This window comes from Uloborus diversus, chromosome 2 (assembly GCF_026930045.1).
Source record: "Uloborus diversus isolate 005 chromosome 2, Udiv.v.3.1, whole genome shotgun sequence".
In the NCBI taxonomy this organism is placed as follows: domain Eukaryota; kingdom Metazoa; phylum Arthropoda; class Arachnida; order Araneae; family Uloboridae; genus Uloborus; species Uloborus diversus.
Genome location: NC_072732.1, coordinates 22855968 through 22877805, shown reverse-complemented (window position 1 = coordinate 22877805; position 21838 = coordinate 22855968). Strand labels below are relative to the sequence as shown.

At 31.5% G+C, this 21838-nt stretch overlaps 1 protein-coding gene across 2 annotated transcripts in view; it reads left to right on the top strand.

The window, feature by feature from the left end:
• Window positions 1-18485, top strand: part of LOC129216903 (hepatoma-derived growth factor-related protein 3-like) — a 29042-nt gene extending 10557 nt beyond the window's left edge. Inside the window, exons 4-7 of one of the 2 annotated variants that reach the window (XM_054851120.1) lie at window positions 297-365; window positions 2205-2255; window positions 6322-6402; window positions 17631-18485. In XM_054851120.1, coding sequence (XP_054707095.1) covers window positions 297-365; window positions 2205-2255; window positions 6322-6402; window positions 17631-17861 — 432 coding nt within the window. In that variant the 3' untranslated portion in view covers window positions 17862-18485. Of the gene's footprint in view, window positions 1-296; window positions 387-2204; window positions 2256-6321; window positions 6403-17630 lie in introns of both variants that reach the window. The other variant, XM_054851119.1, reaches the window with a different exon arrangement.
• Window positions 18486-21838: the final 3353 nt, after the last annotated feature.

The window sequence follows — 21838 nt, the reverse complement described above, 5'->3', positions numbered from 1 at the left end:
TTCCTTTGAAACTACTTCATTTTATTTCCGAAATTGAGTACGAACCCTGAAATTTAATAGATGCTCAGACGTGCATTTTTCAATACTTCAATATTTAAAAGGAAATATTTTTTTTCTAACTAACGAAAACAGAGGTTAGTTTAAGGACAAACTCTTAAACTGCCAATTACTGGGGTCGTTACCCATCAAGCATGATTTGAAACAAATTATTTTTTAATAGAAGCTCTTTGTATTGGGAAAATTCAATTAGCTTAAAATGATTTGCTCCTGAACCAATATGTTTCTTTTTAACCTAGAGTTCAAAATCACATGACAAAGACAACTCCAAGGATGAAGATGTGAGTGACGAAGATGAAAAGCAATTGGTAATAGATGAAAAGCCAAGCGTAAGATTATTTGCTATATTATGTTACGTTGAGTGAAATTGATGCTATTGGCTGGGTGCACTGCGGCCCAATGTGCAGCTTGCAAGTGCAATGAAAAGTGGTTATTGATTATTCAGTTGTAAAAATATTTAAAAAAAAAATTTCAAAAACACTTTTTTGCCATTTTTGTCTTGCATTTTATAGTACCTATGCTGAAAATCTGTAATCTTTAAATGGTAAATACCCTTCATTCATTTAAAGCTTTTAATAAACATCTTAACAAAAAAAAAAAAAAATCATGTTAAAAATAAATGAAAAGAACTTCAAAAGTAAGCATTTGAAATGCTCAAGCTTCTAAGTTATTTTTCTTTTATTGTTTTTATTTTAAATAAAAGATACAATTTTCAGTTTTCAAAATATATAATCTTACTTAATACTCATGGGAATACGAAATAGTACTTAAGGGTTTAGGAATTTCCGAAATTTTAGTCCAGTTCAAGCCAATAACTACTCACAAAAATGTTTATCAATTTTTACTGAGCTTATTGTAAGTTTATGAACATTTTGAAAAAATGTTCTAAAAATTGATCTTGGACTTTTAGGGTAGAGATAGACTATAGTAATCAATGAGTTTTTAAGGTCTCTTTTTTTCAAAAGCTAATAAGTGTTTTAAGTTACTCAAATTTTGGATCCCCCCCCCCCTTTTTTCACTAGCCTTTTTTAAAATTTTGATGATCATGTCAGTTAATCTGCTTGTTACATAGCTGTAGCCTGCATCTTTGAAAATAAATTATGGGGAAACTACTATTGACTCATTCAAACTCTTGGGCCGTCATTATTTATTAAATATTTTATTAAATATTGATAGGACAGAAAAGCATTAGTATTTCACATTCATTATTATTTTTTATTTTTGTAATATCCAGTGATGTTCCCTTCAATTTTTCTGAGGGTATACTCTCAGAAATCCATTACGCACAATAAATATGTGTATGCGATCATACACATAATATGTCGTAATATGGAAATTTTTGAAGCTTGAGGGTATACCCTATATGTCTAAAAACTGTTTGAAAGTATACGGCATATATGGAGTATACCCTATGAGAACACCCCAGGTAACGTCCGAAAGATTATAAAAACAATATAGTGATTGTAGTGTCTATTGATATTTAAAAAGTATGAGTGTTAAGCTCTTTCATGTGGTAGTGGTTTTCTCATAAAAGATTTACTGATGCCTACTTCTAAAAGTTCGCAAGTATGAATGAATTCGCATCTGTTGCTCTAATGGTTTAACTAACCGATATCATGCGAGAATCTAAATAGAGATTGAAGTGTAAGTATAACATTATCTTTATCTAATTAGAGTAGAGTAGTAAAAATCTGAACTTATTAAGACCATAAGTAGTGAGGATTTTGGAAAATAACCAAGAAAATGCCGTTGGGGACAATGGGTAACATATGTAATATGCATGAACATAATATACAATACAGTACATAACGCTAAAAGATGTGCTTACATTTTTTTAAAATAATAAGCTCATTGTTAACTGAACACTAAGGAAAAATATTTACAGTACTGTATCATACGTACTGTGTGGAATACAGTAATTAAACAAAGGAAATAGAATGAACTTCCGAAATAGACAACGACTTCAAACAAAGAAAGTTATTTTTGTTAGGAAAAAACTTAAACTAATTTTAAAAAATCACTGATTTTCATCATGAAAGAGCTTTAAAATGTACATTTGGATTTTTGATTTTTCTGCTGTATCATGCAAAAATGCATAAATTTTCAAGTTCTTTAATGTCAGTTTATCAAAGTTCTTTTCATTTCAGAAGGAAGAAGGAGGATCACATAAGAGAAAGGGAGATCACAAGGAATCTAAAGTGAGTTTAAATAGAAATTAGTTGTTACATAACTAAAAAAAGAGCATTAAAATTTGCTTTCATACAGGTTTTTTTCTGTAAGGTGATTGTTTAAGTATGAGGCATATTTTGTAACATTATTGCTTTCTGAGATAAAGGACAAAATTTGATGTCACTACCAGCCACAGGGTGACTAAGTTGAAGAAAAAAAAAGCGATTAAAGAATCATGTCAATTGCCACCTAAAAAATAAATGAGTGACCTAAAAGCAGTGGTAGGAAGCCCGTCGATCTTGAACCTGTTTTCAGTGGGTTGCAACAACATTCTTTTTGTCTTAGAAAAATATTAGTTTCTGGGGGGGGGGGGGGGGTCTTAACTTTTTAATCAAAAGTTATTTTAATATTTTTTTAAAACTTTTTATAATTGCTATAAGTACCACCATTTCAATTTTTGAGAAAAAAAAATTCTTTTCCCTTTTTGATCTCGAAAAATGTCCGTGAAAGTTGCTTTGGATTACAAATTAAGCTTGGTGTAGCTGTGGCGCAGAGAGATGCCGGGAAAACTGGAAGCGGAAGCAGAACACTTCATTTTGTAGTTGGTAGGTTCAACCATGGGCGCCCATTGGCAAAATTGTAAGGGGGAGGGGGGCTCAGATATTTTTAACCATGATTTAGCATGATATTTTCCTCATAAAAACCAATTTCAGAACAGATCTTAGAGTCATTAAAATTGGACATTTTTAATCACTTATTCATTAATGGCTGGAGAGGAGATATTTTATACATTTTTGCAAAGAAAAAAATACTAAAAACAAAGAAGTTCTAGTTTCTGGAGGAGGGGGGGGGGCTCGAGCCCTTCTTTGCCCCCTATATGAGCGCCATTGGGTTCAATGGAGAACATGAAAGCAGTCAAGTTGTTATTAGTGGAGCGGTCTCTCTGACCTTAAATACTACAAAATGAAGTCTGTTTTTGGTTCCAGTTCATCCATCATCTCTCCTTAGACAGCTATAAAAATAATTTGCATTTTATAAAGTAGGAAAAAATTGTTTTGAACAATATTTTACCTGTGACATAGAGAGAGGAGAGCCCCCCCCCCCCCCTCCCTTCCAAGTCTATCTTAATGTTCGTCAAACTTGGAAGGTAGATCAGCAGTTATTTTAGGTTGCCTATTACTGCCTTAAAGTCTACAGAAGACATAAAGGGATTGGTGAAATCTTTTCTGCCAAAATCAAGGGACAGCTTTTATGAACTAATGTATTATAATTATATTATCATTTATGTATTACGATTAATTAATGTATTTAAAAGTATTAGTTTCAATAAATGAAAAGTTTATCCATAGCTGCCTATTCTCTCGATTTGTTCGAGAGGCTCCCGAATTTCAATGCCTTAATACAAACCCCTGAAGAAAATAGCCCTCTTCATTAAAACACTGATTCCCCCCAAAAAAATAATTTTTTTATTTTTAGAATTTTTCAAATAATCCCTGCTGTAAATTAATCGAGATTGCAAAAACAAAACCTTTCCAAACAGGAGTAGAGAAGTAATATTTCCAGACATTTCGGAAGCGGTGAAAACAAACCGTTTTTTTTTTCTAAAAAATATGGAAAGATCTATTTTTTGCTAATGAAAATAGTTTTTTAAGTTATATTTTCTTTGAAAACCAATTGTTAAACATTCAAAATCCATATTTACTTTCTTTTTGCATGAGATGTATACGAAACATTTACTATAAAATAAAATTGTTTCATAACTACCAGTAGCAGCAGTTATGAAACAAACTATACAGGGTTCCTTGTTCAAAACAACAAAAATTATCCAATTGATTGAATCATCTTTCAGTTATTAATTTTAGTCAGGACGTGAATTTTGTAAATTATTAAATCAGTTGTTTTTGACAAGAATTTAGTCTTTCCTTTTTTTACACATGTATGTATTGTAAAAAATGTGAACAGAAAGTTGCTTTGAAAAAAAAAAGTTGTTTGCATTTATGCATGTGCTGACATACAGACACATTGAATGGCCATATATTAAACTTATACATTTTCACTAATTAGTATGCCATTTCCAGACCTCAGCCATTTTTCAGTCCGGAAATGACTGAGCTGGCGGTGTATTTCATGCATTTCTGCTTTAGCCCTGGCTAATGGGTGTAATTTACTGAATATACCACACCAATACCATGCCCTGCCTTCAATCTTCGAGTTGAACCGAACCATTGCTTCGGTCACTCGTCTGGTCTGTGCTAATTCTATATTAGCTACCTGTTTGTTTGGCACTCTTGGCTTCCTTAGGTTTTCTATCTCCAGCTCAATCACTTTCCTCTTCCGGGGTGATGAGTGCTAATAAGCACAAAACTGCATTTCTCAGTTGGAAATGACTGAGCTGGTGGTGTATTTCATGTATTTCTGCTTTAGCCCTGGCTGATGGGCGGTAATTAACTGAATATACCGTACCATGCCCTGCCTTCAATCCTCGAGTTGAACCGAACTATTGCTTCAGTCACTCGTCTGATCTGTGCTAATTCTATATTAGCTACCAGTTGTTTGGCACTCTTGGCTTCCTTAAGAGGTTTTCCATCTCCAGCTCAGTCACTTTCCTATGCCGGGCTGATGAGTGCTAAAAAGCACGAAACTGCAGTCCTCGGCTGGAAATGACTGAGCTGGCGGTGTATTTCATGTATTTCTGCTTTAGCCCTGGCTAATGGGTGTAATTTACTGAATATACCATATAATAAAAGTGCTTAAAAATATACACTTATACATTTTTAATCACTATAAGAAAGTTGTCACATCTGTTACTAAGATAACTATATATTGAAGCAATTATTACATTGGAAAGTGATGTGCCCATTAATTAATTCCCTTTACTGTAATAAATTTCAGTATATTCTTCTTTTTTTTTTTTCATTTAATTTCCTTTATAAAGATTAAAATATATTTTCAACTAGCCTGTTATTTGGGCATGTCTTTCAAACGTTGGATATTTTTCCAACAAGCAAAAAGGTATATTGGAATTGTCAGAATATTTATAATGAATTTTTAATAAACATGAAAGCCAGGAGCTTGATAAGGTTAGTAGTGTTCTTCACATAGTGAAGGGACAAGTCACTGTAAATTAAAAACTATGTATTTTTTCTTTTTGAATTTTGCTATTTTCGAAAAAATTCTCTTAGTTCTCACACCAATTGAAAGTATTTTTGTTCTAATCGAAGCATAATAAAATTTTCCTCATTATTAAGTTTTCAACTGAAACCCTTAGTTTTTACTCTTTCATAATTTAGAATAACTGGGCCCACCCCAACAAATGTTATTAAATACTAAGTACGAATTGGTTACATTAATTATATATAGTCGGACCTCCATATATCGAAGTAGCAAATTTCCAGAAAAAAATTCGTTATATAGAAATTTTGATATATGGAAACAATCTTATTTTATAAAAGTATCCTAAAACATTAAAATAAAAGATAATAATTTATACGAGCATTGGATTAAATAAAAGTTAATGATTAAAAAATTAACAGAAATTACATTTTTACGCCAACATACATCTTCATATTCTTTGGCAATTTAACTTGATCGCAACATTAGAGGATTTTCGTTTTAACAATGTGATCGAGAGAAAAGTAAAAAATCAATCTACTTGAATGACTTTTACTGAAACTAAGAAGACTATGAATGATAATCAACTGACAAAAGGGATAACTTTAAAATGATTTTACAGTGCTACTGGTTACAACATAGATTTAAAATAAACTTGAGAGAATTTAAGAACTTCAGAACGGAACAACGACTTAGCTACACACCCTTCAACCCCAGATTCCTTATGATTTCCCTAGTAATCTTTAGTGAATGTAATTTTCTCCTCTAACCTTCATTTTTCATGAGACAGTCTAAAGTGGAAGAAAAATCTACGCATGTCTCGAAAAAAATTTCGATATATAGAGATTTTTTCTATATATAGAAACAATTTTTCTATACAATGAACAAAAAAATTTGCTGGGATTTCGATGTATGGAAAATTTTGATGTGTGGAAGTTCGATATATGGAGATTGTCTCATTGATATATTTTCTTTTCTCCCTAGAAAAGTAAGAAAGCTAAAGTTGAAAAGGCAGATGCCTCTGCTGACGAAGATGAAAATGAGCAATCCAGTGATGACAATTTGGTAAGTTTATTTTATGATATGTAAGGAAGAAAAAAAATCAGTATTGAGGTTCGGTTACACCCTTTTATCATTTTAATAACTTAAAAATACCAAAAAATTAGAATTTTTTTCGGAATTCATCTTGGCCTGGTTCAAAAAGTAGCTAAAAGTAATGGAGTGAGAAAAGGGGAGGCTCAACCGAACTAAGCTCTGCAACCAGAAATCAATGTACTAGTCAGCAAACAACCAAACTAGTCTTGAAAAGGGAAACGTACTCATGTTGGAGGGGTTGTGTATAGTTTCAACTAGCTGCATTGCCCGGTCTACTTTGAAAATAAAAATTGTGTCAAGTGACGTATATTCAACAATCAGGCTTAAATAAAAGAGAAAAAAAAACCATCATGCAGAACTTCCCCTCCAACAGGGTTCGTACGCCCTTGAAAAACCTTGAAAAGTGCTTGAAAAAAAAAGTTCATTTTCAAGTGCTTGAAAACCTTGAAAAAGTTTCTTGGTGCTTAAATTCTTTCAAAAATCATCGGATTGTGCTTAAAACTTTTAATAAAGTATTTTACTAATGCTATTTTCTGAACATGCGTTCGATTTGCAGCATCGCGAAAAATCGCTTCCCTGTTTGGGATTTCAATCCTTTTCCATCTTGTAAATATTTTGAAGTTTTTTTACAATCGGAAGCTATTTTGACGTATAGGACCTCAGATTAGTTTATTTTTTGTTTAATTTCCATGTCTAAAAAAGGAATTATTTTGTAAACCATAACAACATTGAACTTTCCCGAATTTCGCGAAAAATTTCTCTGTTTTTTGAAATTTCAATCTTTTTACACCCTGCAAATATTTAAATATTTTGGCTAATCGATTGTTATTTTCGCATATACTACCTCAGATTAGCATATTTTATGTTTAATTTTAGTAAAATATTAATAAATTTATTTTATGGAAAACATGCCAACGTTGAACTTACTCAGACTTCGCGGGAAATTGCTTCTCGTGTTTGAAATTTGAATTTTTTTTGCATCTTCCAAATATTTAAATATTTTGACTAATCAAATGTTATTTTCATGCATGCTACCTTAGATTATGTTTAATTTTATGATGTATTTTATGTTTAATTTTAGTAAAAAATTAATGGATTTATTTTATGGGAAACAGGCCAGCATTGAACTTAATACGTGACAATTTGCTTTTCTTGTTTGAGGTTTGAACCCTTTTGCATCTTGTAAATATTTTTATATTTTCTGGCAATTAGAAATTATTTTGACACATGCTACATAAGGTTAGCTTGTTTATATTATTTTTAATAACTAAAATGTTAATTATTTTTGTTTTGTTTAATTACATATATACTTGCTTAATTTTGCAATTTTGATTTTAATTTTATCATTAGCTAATTCTTGGTTATTACAGATTTTTAGAAAAAATTTTTAATTTAAGCGATTGAGCACTTAACATTTTGACTTAAAGTTTGTATTTTAATGATAAAGTTGAGTTATACAATTTTGTAAAGTAGAATTTATAAGTACATCATTTTTTTATGTCTGCTAAAATAATTAAGGTATATAACACGGGTGATTGTGTTTTGGTTATTCACTGGAAATCCAGTAGAGTTTGTTATGCTTTCACCTCCCTACTTCCAATTTTCCCCCTTTATCTCAAATATTCAAAATTACTACTTTTGTTGGGCTGTGGGGCATTTGGAACAGCTTACCAGAAGAGGCTGTAATCAGCAAAGGGGTAGATAGCTTAAGGAAGGTTATTGATATTCATTGGGGTCAAATAAATTGACTAGGACCAACCTAGTTAGGCCCTTTGCTTGTTGCTGGTTATCAACAGGCACTTATCTGTGCAATATTTTAACTTCATAAATTATTTTAACATAAGGAATGAATTTTATATGTATCAAAAGTAGTTGCTGTACACATGTATATTTACGTAATAGGGGTCTTAGTTTTAAAAGTTATCCCCCCCCCCCCCCCGATTAGCTCGGTGAAATTAACAGGTGATTTTGTATGAAATCAATTGATTGATTTATACATTGATACCCATAAATAATTATCAAAAGTCTAATACTATTAAACTTAGTGCAACCGGAAATTACCTTCTGGGTTGTGTCTTTGATCCTAACCGCCCTTATATGTGTACGAACCACTATCAATCAAAACCTCCTCTAGCAATTCCATTAAATTTAGGCATCGTGGTTTCTTCTGATAAAAATTAAAACCACCCAGGAAAGGTTCTCTCTTTTTTTTTTATATATAAATATTAACTTGCATATTCTATAAAATATACTTCTTTGAATGTGAAGATTTCAAAATTAAACCTCGTAGGACCTGCTCCTCTTTATGACGAAGTTTTTCAGACATTTGCGGAAAAACTTTCAACACAGTGGATCTTTTTTTTTTTTTTTATCAGAGTCTGTTGTTGTAGAAAAGGCAATTTTGTTTTTCTTTACTTTTTTTATATTATTACCTATTATTTATATGTTTGCATTGAATGAAATCTTCATACAATATTTTAGTACAAATTTATGATATTGCCTTGAAAACATTTTTTTTGCTTTGAAAAGTACTTGAAAAGTGCTTAAAAAAGATGGATTTAAAAGCGTAACCATAGAAACACAAAGTAAAATAAGTTTAAGAATTGAAAATGAGAAAGATGGATATAAACAATAGATTCAAAAAGCGTTACCGTGAAAACGCAAAATAAAATGTTAAAAACATAGAGAGTGTATAGAGAACAGATTTTTGAACTTCATTTAATTTGCTTGTATTTTTTTTTTTTTTTTTTTTTTTTTTTTTTTGTAGTTTTTTTTAGAATGGAGATAGAGAGTTAAACTTTTTCGACCATAGGTCAAGTTAGATCTGGAGTAAAAAAAGCTGCTCTTTTCAGTTTTGTGAAAAAGAAAACTGAAAACTTCACTTTTTATTGATAGATTTAATGAAGAAAGTAGTGCGCCTAAATTTCAGCTAAACCTAAACAAATTCGAGCTAAAAATGCAAATAGCTCCCGTCATAATTAAGTTAGATCATTGAAACAAATTGCGTAGAACGCGGAAAGTTCTACTTTCCAACGATATATAATATTAATATATTCAAGTAATTTTTCACACCCATCATCGGGAATTTATGAGAAAATTGGGCCTAAATTGGAATACAAAAAGAACTATTCATCGAATTCTTTTCAAACTGGCCTGCAAACCTTCTCAGAGCTTAAAGGAACAAATTGAAAATTTCAACAAAATCGGCCGGGTAGTTCTCGAGTTTTGCGAGTTCAAACACACAGACGCTTTATGGAGACTTCATTTTATACTATGTAGAGATTTTATTTTAAGATGATAGTATATAGGAGATATTCTAGCATGGGTTTTACTTTTTGTTCATTTGAGTATGTGTAACCATGACTATACAATGGGATTACATGACTGCAATATCTTTCTGAGGAGGAAATATCTAAAGTTATGAATGGGGATCCAACTGCGGATATTTTTAAGTATTACAGTGAATTAGCTAAGAATGTTCCTGTGAATGTTCCTTCGAAGCAGAGTCTTTTGTATAATAGTTACTTTCCAAAATAGTATACTGAAAAAGATGGCGAAAAAATTTGGAGGAAATGTGTAGTTTGCTCATAGCACAAAAAAAGACATGACACTGTGTATGAATGTAAAATGTGTAATATCGGTCTCTCTCTGCATTGATCTGTGCTTTGAGATATTTTGTGCGGCTTTAAAACATTAATTACTATCTGCGTCACCCGAATTTGGAGGGTCTACCTAGAAAATTAAAGTTATGTCAAGTGACATGAGTTCAACAATTAGACTTCAACTAGAGAAGGAAAGCAAAAATACTGTAAATCTCCCATCAAAATAACGATTTTTAACTTTCGTTATTCCATTAACGCATCTAAAATCTTTGATTATCATCTGCTGGTAGTCCAAAAAAAAAAAAAGTAAATGGCCAAAACATAATCAAAAAGGAAAGTTTTATTTCAAAGCAAGAAGCAAAAATTTTATTTGTTCACAGTCGGGAGAAAAAATGGCAACATATTAAAAATGATTTTATTCACGCTAATTTAAATTGAGCTTGTTAGCAAACGATAAATTTCCGATTTGATATCGGAGTTCCATTAGTCTTAAAAATGCTTTTAACTTTTGTCCCGATGATTTTACAACCCATGGTTTTTTTTTGGAAATTCAAAGGAAGTAAATCAATTTCAGGGGTATTTTCCCCAAGATTTCAAATGGTACCTAAGTCAAGAAAATCAGATATTTATTTCGGGTAGAAAGAGCCATTTAATGCCATTTTCGGGTCCTAAAATTAGAATTTGAACGGTTCAGTTCTTTTTTGGTGTTTGAAACCCTCTCAACATTCCTTCTAAGGTGCCCAAGTACCTCCTCGTCAAATTTGGTTGAGATCCGATGTAAACTGTGGGCGTGTTTCGGGAACATACACATCATATTCTTCAAGTATTTCATAATGTCAAATGTAAATATTTTTAATGTTTTTTTAATATTTTGTTTCAACATTTGGTGCTTAATTTAGGTACTTGTTGTTATAGTAAAATACAATATGTTTCTAGTTTTTTGTTAAATATCAATTATTTTATTCATTTTGTTATCTATTTATTTTTTTGTTATGGTTGATAATGACTTTAGTCACATAGTTAAAAACGATTTCATTTCCATGTAAGTATGCTTTATACATTATTGTGCAAAGCATACTTTCCGAAATTGCGTTGTTCTTTCTCCGATATGCTACTCTCGAAAGGTAATGAACTCTGCACGTCTCAACTGTCCTTCTCGGTGTAAGACTTTTCTTGTCAAATGTTACTGGGAGCAAGAGATATGTTAGATTAATGGACTCTGTTTCAGCTTTTCTTTTTTTTGGATTCTGTGTTCTTTGATCTTTATGCTTGTTTTTTGCTGTAACTATTGATAATCTGCCATTAGAAATTAAAAAAAAAAAAAAAAAATAAGTCAAAATTATCTTTTAAAAATATTAATTTCATCAACTGAGGTACCTTTGGCCTTTGGGGGTAACATTGACCCAAGAAACAAAAAGTTGATAAGTACTACCAGTAGCCGGGTTGCCAGACTTCCCGGTTTTCAAGGGACAGTCCCGTATTTTGAAAAATTGTCCCGAATCCCGGGAAACTTCCATACGGGACAGCTGAAGTCCTGTTTCTAACTGATAACAATATTTTACAGAAGGAGACATTATTATAAGGGGAAAAAAAAAGAAAATAAAATGAAATAATGAGCAATATGAAAATTATTAGGCAGCAAACGCAAAAATTATCTTCCTTTTGATAACAACCTTACAACGAAGGGACACTTTGTAATTTTTTGAAGTCATTTCTACCAGAAATAGTGTAGTTAGAAGCTACTATCCATGGGTGGTCGCCATCTGGTGAGCATTAATGAAACCACAATTTTTATCTGAAATCATAGCATTTTTTCTTTTTCTTTAACAACATATGTCCTAAGAATATTAACCTAATTGTGATTAAAAAAGTTGAAAATTGCATGTTTTTGAGGTGTTTGATTATAAGTCATGTTTTCTACCTTTTTTTTTTCACATTTCTTGTTATGTTTTTTTTAAATTTTTTTTTATAATAATATCATCGCAGAGTTTGGTTCATATGCAGAATGTATCAGTACAGGGTTTACAGACTTTCAGGGCAGAAAGTGTACACCTAGACGATGGGAAATCACATAGCAATGCATGGTCGAAACGCTTTCCTGACTCCATAGTGACCGCACTAAGCACAAAAAAGACTGGACACGAATAATAGCAGAAAACATGTTTATTATTTTTAATGCTGCAAAAAAGCTGGTAAGTTTTTGTCAGGTGTACACAATAGATGTCGTTACATAAACCGAAGCAACAGATGACGGTGCATGCGCACACGCGGTTTTTGTTGCCTCGCTCGCTTTGACGTTTGACCTTCAATGCACCGGAGATGTTAGGACCGGGATCGTAAATTCGAACACCTACTTTGATGACACACAATTGTTAGCTTCTTCATAATCTTTTTTTCTTAGTATTTTGCTGTATTAAGGATAATACACATTTTCTTCTTTTTACTCGCATCTTGTCTTTTTGGTCATTTGGGTCGTCACTACCCCACCAGGAAAGCGTTTCCGACCATGCATTGCTATGTGGTTTCCCATCATCTAGGTGTACTCTATCTGCCCTGAAAGTCTGTAAACGCTGCACTAATACACCCTGTAGAGTATAATTGAATAAAGAATTCACACAAACTTTCTTAATGGTTGGTGAATAACTATTCCAGCTTTATTTTTTGACCCGTCTAAACTGGTTCCTCCCTTTAGTCAAGCCAGTGCTGCTATCTTTTAGGTCCCTGAAACAAATAATTGATAATCTTTCTCCTATGCCTAATACAGTAGCAGACAATCTCTTCTTTTGTTAGACTAATGTTTCCTTCAAAGGCCAAAGTTACCTCAGTTGGCAGTTTCAAACTTTTGTACATACAACCTCAAACTTTTGTACATATTTTTCCATAAGTAGAAGTGTAAGCTCTTCACTAATTGCTTAAACAGTATCTTAGTTTCATGTTTTCAAATTCTTGCAGAAAGTTTTACATTTGGATGACATTCAGATATACATCTTTTTGGGGAAAGGATTTCTGGTTCATAACTTTATATATATTTTAAAAGCAAGCATAATCCAGTTGTGAATCTATTTTAGTTAATAAATCCTGAAAATAATTCTGGAATTGATGCATTAATACAAGGTGTTTTATTTTCATATAGTAATATGCAAAATAATAAGATAGGTCCATTCTTTCTAAACTTCCAAATGTTGGGATTTTATTGCATTTTTTCAAGAGTGTTTTACTCTGCTATAACTCTGTGTGTTCTCAACTGTTGGTACTCTTACGGTTTGGAGGTATGCAAGTAATCTATAAAGGGTACTGTTAATTACCGAAAAGTTTACAAAATTATGTCAATAATTTTAGAATTTTACAGAGGCAAATGTTTGAATAATACAAAAAAATCCGAACCCCCACCTGATACATAATAATACCTCCATCTGAGCACAGTGTTAGAATTCAAATCTCGAAGTCTTATTGACATTTGAGTTAAATTTTCAAGCAGTTAAAAATGAAAAATCTATATGCAATGTTTATTAATCCAAATAAATGTTAGGTTATTATAAATCTACCAATTGGAAATAGTTTACAAGCTGAATACTGCAAGATAATTGTTGGAAATTTTCCAACATAGCAGAGTTGCAGCTTCGACATCAAAAACCAAACAGTTAATCAACAGTAACATATTTATTAAATATCTAAATAAAAACAAGTACACATCTTACACATAAGACAATGTACTGGGAATTCAGCATCTCAATCAAACCTTAAAGCAAAAATGCCTCTTTTTATATGAGGAAACTAATTTGCATACAATAATGTTCTTCCTCTTGAAGATTTTAAACATTTTTAGCCCCGAAGCTAAAATATGCCAGCAATAATATGTACTTAAATTCTGTTGTTTATAAAGAAGAAATTTTTTTTTGATAAAGATAAAATTGACCATCCTTTCATAATGGTTTTTATTCTACAATAAACGTGATCTCGCATGCTACATCTGACTCATCAAGTCTTTAGCATCTGTCTGACACAATTATGATAGTTACAATGATGAGATACTACAGTCGACGCTCATTATAAAGACCAATCCATTATAACGACCAGTGGTAATGGTCCCAACTTTGTTCCAATGAACTCTATGTTAATTTGCTTCCGCTATAACGACCGTTCTGCATCATTTAATCCAATACAACGACCGAATTCAGCGAACACTATTCCTGGTATTTTTCCCAATGCTACTAATATGTAACTTGAAATGAGCTTCATTACCGTTTACGGACTGGAAGAAGGTGAAGATTACAAAGTGGGTATCCTTACAGCTTTGCATCTTTCTAAATCAGCATGGAATTCCGAAAAGACCATCAAGAATTGCCTCCACCATGTTTATTTTAAAAAGCAAAGGAAAAATGCTTAAATGATTTGTCAGGCAATCCAAGATGAAAATTTCCATGAAGAAAATGAAATGCTTTAAAAAATTTCTAAAAAGAAATGAAATTAGTAAAAGTGTTAATCTTTGACTGTTATGCTAAAATCAATTATGATTTAGAATGTGTCAAACACGTGTCTGTCAGAAAATGAAGTACCTCTCGATATTGTGCACAAAAACAAATTAATGTATCATGATCAGATGAAGAAGAAGAAATTGAGACCAAAGTTCCCAGTATGAGAAATGTTTCAAATGCTCAAGAGACTTTTTAGTGTTTCTTTGAATGGAAAATTATGTTTTGCAAAAATCAGGGATGAGATTTTTCCGGCTTTTGCCGGAATTCCGGCTTTTTCTGTTGACTTTTAGAACCTTTCCTCCTTTTCCTCCTTTTTTTTTGTCTCTCAGCCTTATTTTTCTCAAAAATCGGAAAAAAATCCGATTTTTTCAAATTTTCGGTTTCCAATTTCTTATTTTTTCTATTTTCCTCCCTCGATTCTTCCTCCTCCTAGACAGCTGCCAAAAACGTATGTTTTGGAATCATGCCAACGATGTCAAACACATACTGCGCCGAAATATGCATGCTTCGTTTGAGACTTCAATCTTTTTGCATCCTGCAAGTATTTCAATTATTTTTAATGGTGGGTGGTTTTTCACTATATGATACCTTATATCTGCTTATTTTATTCATTATTTCAATAATATTTTTATTTCTTTAATTTATTTTGGAAAAAATGCAAAAGCCGATCAAAAAATGTGGCATAGCACCCACAGTCTCGAATTTTATTGAAACTTGGCATGGTTGCTTTTTTTGTGTATTTAAGAAAGTAAAAAATATTTATGGTGAATCTCAAACCGTTTAGACTTTACAGCCTGTTAAAAGTTTCGAGATTTAATAATTAAATGAGGCGGCTGCAAGTTGTTCTTTTGATTCCGAAATCGTATTAGGAAGTTTTTAAAGACAAATTTTGGGTTCCAATGCAAGGAAAAAGATAACCAATCGTTTATATACATATATATTTATTTATTTTCAATTCTTACTGTGAAAAGTTTGTTCTACCATATAAAGAAATTTTAGATTTTTCTATGTTGTAAATTTTTACTTTACAAACAGACCTAATTTTAAAATTTACTTATACTTAAATACCTATTACCTTTAAAACTGGTAAATTAGCCTTTTTTTATTGAATTTTTGAATATCATGGCTTCTATGTTCTATTTTGATGCGGTTTTGGATATCATCCCTTTTACGAAATTTTTTTGGATTTCCTCCTTTTTGCTCTCTGACCACTCTCATCCCTGAAAAATCATATGTGCTAAAAAGGAAAGCAACTCTTTCTGATTTTATCTTCAGAAAATAAATGATTTGTAATTACTGTAATACAATTTTTCCTAGATTTTCTACTTAGAAATCTTTTGTCATATTTTGCACTCATAATTAAAAATACAAAATCCCATGATAAAAAATAATTTGGGCATTTTAATGGAATCTTTTAAAAAATGCCAATTGTATTGGAACAACGGAACATGCATGATGCATGTGTATATTTTAAAAAAATTCTATCTTATAATGATCACTCATTATAACGGCCTTTTTCTCTGGCACAGAGTTGGTCGTTATATCGAGCGTCGACTGTATTATGAGAAGTTTTGTTGTAATCCAAATTTTTTAGGAGTTGAATCTGAAGCCTGGATTTGGAAATCCAGATGTCTAAGTGAAATAATAACTACTGACCACTTATTTCTGCACAAGTCTTTCCATGCCCCTTCAGAGTCCTGCCAATAATCAGAAATTGACTGTGCCATGCTTTTATTCTCTGGGTGCCTGATGCTACTTTATTGTGAAGATCACAAACCAATTTTTTGCACCATAACTCTGTATACAAAAGTACAATTTGTACGTTCTCCTGAACTTAAGCATTTTTCTTGGATGAACAATAACGCAACAAGCAAAATTTGACTATGGTCAAAATACTTACAAGAGTAACTTTAGCCCAACACAATTCCTTCAATAACGGAGAAGTCAAACCTGAAGGGGGAGGAGGGAAGCATTTACTATTTTACACTGCTCCAAAAAGTGTTATTTCATTGCAAAAATCTTTTATATATTTAAGCATTTTCAAAAACCTAGGATTATGGTGTAGTTTTTGGAATTCATTTAATCGATTTGTTAGATTTATCATCTCTCCTCATTTTATTATTGCATTGGACCATATTCTGCAGGTAAAATAAATGTCTGCTGCTAGTTGTGTATTGGTTTTTGTTGTGTAAGTATTATTAAGGGTGAAACTCTTCACTTATTGCTGCTAAAGATACAGAAAAGGAGGCTATACTTTATTTATTTATTTATTTCTTATGAACATGAAATAAATTTGCAGTTGAATGTGAGTAAGACAACTGTTCTTTAAGCTGTTGATATTTTTTCGGAAAATATGTTTGGACTTTAAGAAAAGTAGTCAGCATAAAGGGTCCATGTGGTAAGAAACATTATGCAGTCAATCAAATTTAAGTCAAACACCATGAGATAGTATTCAAACAGACACGGGTGAATTTTACAGGCAGAAAAATTAATTTTACAGAAGACTCTTGGAGATTAATGCTGTAGCTTAATGCTTTTTTTTTTTTTTTTTGGACACAAATTATTCTTTTAGTGCTATAGATGTTAAGAATCTGATTCATATCAAACACAGGGGGAAAACTTGCAAATTCCGTAGATCTTTTCTGCCAAATATGCAGTGGTTTTTGCAATTGAATGCTAATTGCCATAAATGATCTGCTGTTAATTAGATTTAGAAAGTGTTTGCTTTGCAAAAATGAAACCTGAGTTCAAAATTCATTATTTTTTGCAAATATGGTTATAAAATAATTATTTTGAAAACAATATAATCATCACAAATCTTGAAATAATAAACTAACTTTTTTAATACTTGGTTCTAACCAAAAAATAAATAAATAAATAAATAAATAAAAAATTGCTGACCATTTGATATCTTATAAAGTCAATCTGTGTACTTTTCTACCTTCTGTAATTTTTCTCTATATTGTGAAGAATTTATTTAACGTTTATTCCTATTTATGTTGAATGTTGCTTTATAAATGTAGCGTTTCCCGCTAGTATTATTAAGATATTTGAAGAAGTGTGTTTTCTAATTTTTGTTTCAAACCCTAATGTGCTCAAATTAATATTCCTCAATTTTTAGAAGCATGAAAAAGCAAAGAAAGAAAAACCAGATGGAGATAAAAGTCACAAGCGCTCTCACAAGAAGAAGAAATACGATGCTGATGACGAGTTAGACAAAGATGAGGAGGATGAAGAAAAGAACACAGATTCTGAAGTAAAGAGTTCAGAAAAGAAAGAAGAAAAAAAGAAGAAGAAAGAAGGAAAGGAGAGCAAAAAGCACAAGCATGGCAAAAGCAAATCCCAGACTTGATTGCTTGTTTATGCTTGTATGCATGCAAAATTGAAAATTTTTATAGTTCTTTTCTCTTAAGACCAGTTTTCTTAGGGAAAAGGTTTCTGAAGCACAAAAACACATCTGATATTATTTTATTGTTTAACATTTTGGACAAAGCATTGCAATAATCTTTTAAAACATACTTTTTGGTGAAGTTGGTGCAAAACATTTGTGCTATTTTATTATTATTTTTTAACAAAATCATTTTTGTTTTTTTAATTTTATCATTTCAAGTCCAGTACTTTTACTTAGAACTAATTTTACTGCGAAGAAATTCCTTACAAATTTTTAACTTCATAACCCCTTCTCTAACGGAATGCATTATCAATGCAGAACAAGTAAACTGAAAATAATAAACAATAACGGGTGGCATTCGTAAGTACAGACTACTGTGACTACTACTTCCTTAAAAAATGTCAGGTGAAACTAAATCATATTCTTGGAAATCTACTTTATTGTAAGTATCATCATCACCCTGCTTGGAGTATTGTGGTAGAAATTATGTTTAACAAAATTGCATTTATGGACGGTAATCAAATAATTTGATGAGTTTGGTTTAAATTTTTTAGTTTAACTCATTGGCAACTTGCTAGTCCAGGGTTCGTACGCTCCTTCAAAACTCCTCCAATAGGAAATTTTTTTGAAGGGCCCTTCAAATTCCTTCATTTTTGTTTTAACTCCTTCAAAACTCCTTCTTTTTTAGTTCAAGACTGCATAATCTTCTACGACAATAACTTAAAATATTTCAATTGACAACTTAACTTCATCACAAGGGCGATTGTATAAGGGCAATTTCAATGTGATTTGGTATATTTATTTGTTTCATAAACATGTGATTTGTAAATTGATCATAGAAGTCATAAAACCTGAAGGTGAAAATATTATTAGATAACTAATAAGTTTCCCAAGTGAAGTAAAACATGCTTAAATGGTGCTTGGCTATTTTTTCAAGTTTTATGATTATTGTTTTTCCCTCCACCTCGCTCTCAGCAGCAGAAGTCAGATTGTCTAATTATTTAAATATTTATAAATACATACTTTGATGTACTATATTAAGTGAATGTGTTAAAAAAACAACTGTTTTGTAAATCACAGATATGATATTATAAAATGGGTCATCCACAAGGGATGTCGTGCCTTGAGGGGGAGACAAGTTGATGAAATTGTGATAAGGGGAAGAGAGAGGGTGACATCACACAGTTATTGTAACAATATTTTTTAAAAATATGACATGTGACAAGAGGAGGAGTTATGTGAAGTGTGACAGTTTGTGACAAGGGGGGAAGGGAGTAAAATATGTTGAAGAAAAGTGCAACATCTTTAAATGACAGCCCATTAGTACTCCTTCAAAATCTCATTTTACTCCTTCAAAACTCCTCCAAAACTCCTTCATTTTATTTCTGAAATTGAGTACGAACCCTGTAGTCATAGACGTTATGATAGAAATATGCTAATTTTTTTTCTTTTCTTTGGGACAGGAGGAAGTAATTATAGGAAACCTCATTTCTTCGTTCTTGTTACTTTTTTGCAGTAAATATTTGCAATCACACACATATTACAAAAGTGTTACTTCCTTTTTAGAACTTCAACATGACAAATGCTTTTAAAACTAGTCCATATACAGGGGTGCCTACCCCCCCTAAGGGCAAGAGTGCAGCCCCCTAAATATTGCGAAGATCCCCCCTAAAAAGTAAAAAATACCCCTAAAAACAAGCCCCCCCTAAAAGTTTCAATGGTGCAGTCTGCACCATGACCCCCTCCCCCCTAGGTGGCCACCAATGCCATATATCATTAGACTTCGGCAAAGTCAATTGTTTTCGATACAACTGAGGACCTACTGACGAAAATAAATTAAGGTCGGCTCCCCGTCTGTTGAGACACCAATGACATTCTAACACTCCCTCGTGCTAAGAATTCTTTTATCTGTTTGTTCTGTTCATTTGATTTTGCATTCTGTCCTGAGAAGTTATTCTATTATGTTAATAAAATCTTGCCCCATGTTTTATCAACATGTTTTACACTTAGCATAAGTCTGAACATATGAGTAATTAAAGCTCATGTTTCTTAAATCATAATGAACTGGACCTATAAACTTTTTTTGCAGGGTTTTATAACTTCATTGCATCATTACAAATGTTAAAAAAGTAGTGTCACTGATTTGTTTATATTTTATGTTAAATTTTAAATTAAAAAAAACTCCCAGTTTTTACTATTGAGCCTTGTTAATTCAAATTAATTATAACAGAGGCTGAATGATGTTCAATTGGGTAAAAAATCCATCCCCCGTAGAAAGTAGATGCTTAACAGTCATTTTTTATTTTATATATTCAATCAGAAAAATCTTTTCAAAAGAAAAAGAAATGAATTATTGTTGTTAAAATTTGAAATGAACTTCATGTCAACTCAACATTTGTTACATTTGTTCTAATGCATCAAAACATCCTTCAATCCATAAAATTTGTAATATGAGGTATTTTACTTGCGTTAATATTTCTTATAACTTGTCTGTTCTTGAAAAATCCACTGAATATAAATTGTCAGCGTGCAAAATGAGTATGCAGTATGCCATTAAGTGCTTTCCTGCAAAAACCAAGACAACTGAAATTTTCTTTGCATGCCACTTTACAAGAAAGCCATTTTTTATCCAACTGCAAACTGGATGCAATTATTTTATGTTCATTTCATTGTTTTTATGAATGTTTCATATTTATTTTTTACTCAGCGGATTGGTGTATGAATTAGATTCTGTGTATATCTTTAGGTTTGTGTTGTACCATTAGATTTTTAGTGTCGAAAATACTGTTGGAAAAGGTTATTTTCCCCTACTGATAGTTAATTTATCGAATATTGGAAAACACCTTATCTTGTTTTACAGGTTTGAATTGAATATAAACATTTAAATATGTACAAATTACTAACATTAAAATGTATGGATGAAATTCATGAAGTCCAAGTCCTCAAAACTTGAACATGATTTAAATACTGATACTTATTTTTTATTTTAAATGTATTAACAAAGCTTTGACAGATATTTAAAGGTTTTTTTTTTTTTTGCAGAATGTGGAGCGTGGTTCAAAGTTTTTATATGTGAATATAAGATATGAAGCTATGTATTTTTAAGTTAACTTCACTTGAGGACTTAATGCATGCCTTTTGGAATCTACGTTTTGATGCCAATTTTCATATTGTTGAGTTTATTATTTGCAATTGCACCAATTTTTGATTTTATTATAAAATTCATGAGATATTACAAATGTTGTTTCTGAAATATATTTTAAATTGTGACAGTACAAAACTGTTTCATATAAAACAGCATGTGTTTTATCTTTTAATGGTTAAATTAAACATTAATTTTTTAAATGCTGTACATATAGCAAAGGCTTTTGAAATCATAACACTTTTTTAAAGCATTTCATAGAAAAATATAACATTTAGATAGCTATTTAGTATTTTTTCAAGTGCAAGATGGGCTATTTTTCGTTTCTCTAGACTGCTGCATGTATTCCTCATTATATCGGGTGACTGGCTTGTGTTTGAAGAATGTTTTTACTGTCCTGAATAGATAAAAGAATGAAATTTGTTGTATGAATATTAGAATTTAAATTTCTTAAAATTTCGTTTATCTTTGTAGTAATTGTAAGCTTTGAACACGAGAATAAATGTTTTTTAATGTTAATTTTGTTTCGCTTTTTGTCCATAATTTGTTTCCATTCATGTACATGATTATCTAGCCCGGCTGGTGGTTAGACGCTGGGGCTTCTACGCCTGTGGACCTAGGTTCTGACCTCGGGTGGCCAGTTGGTGGATTTTTGAGATGCAGAAAATCATCAGGGCCCATATCGTATGATTATGCGGCATGTAAAAGATCCCTTACATAGGCGGATTTACAGGGGTGCCAGGGGGTGCACCGCCCCCCCAAAAATTTTTGGTTGGGTTTTAAAAAAAAAATTTAG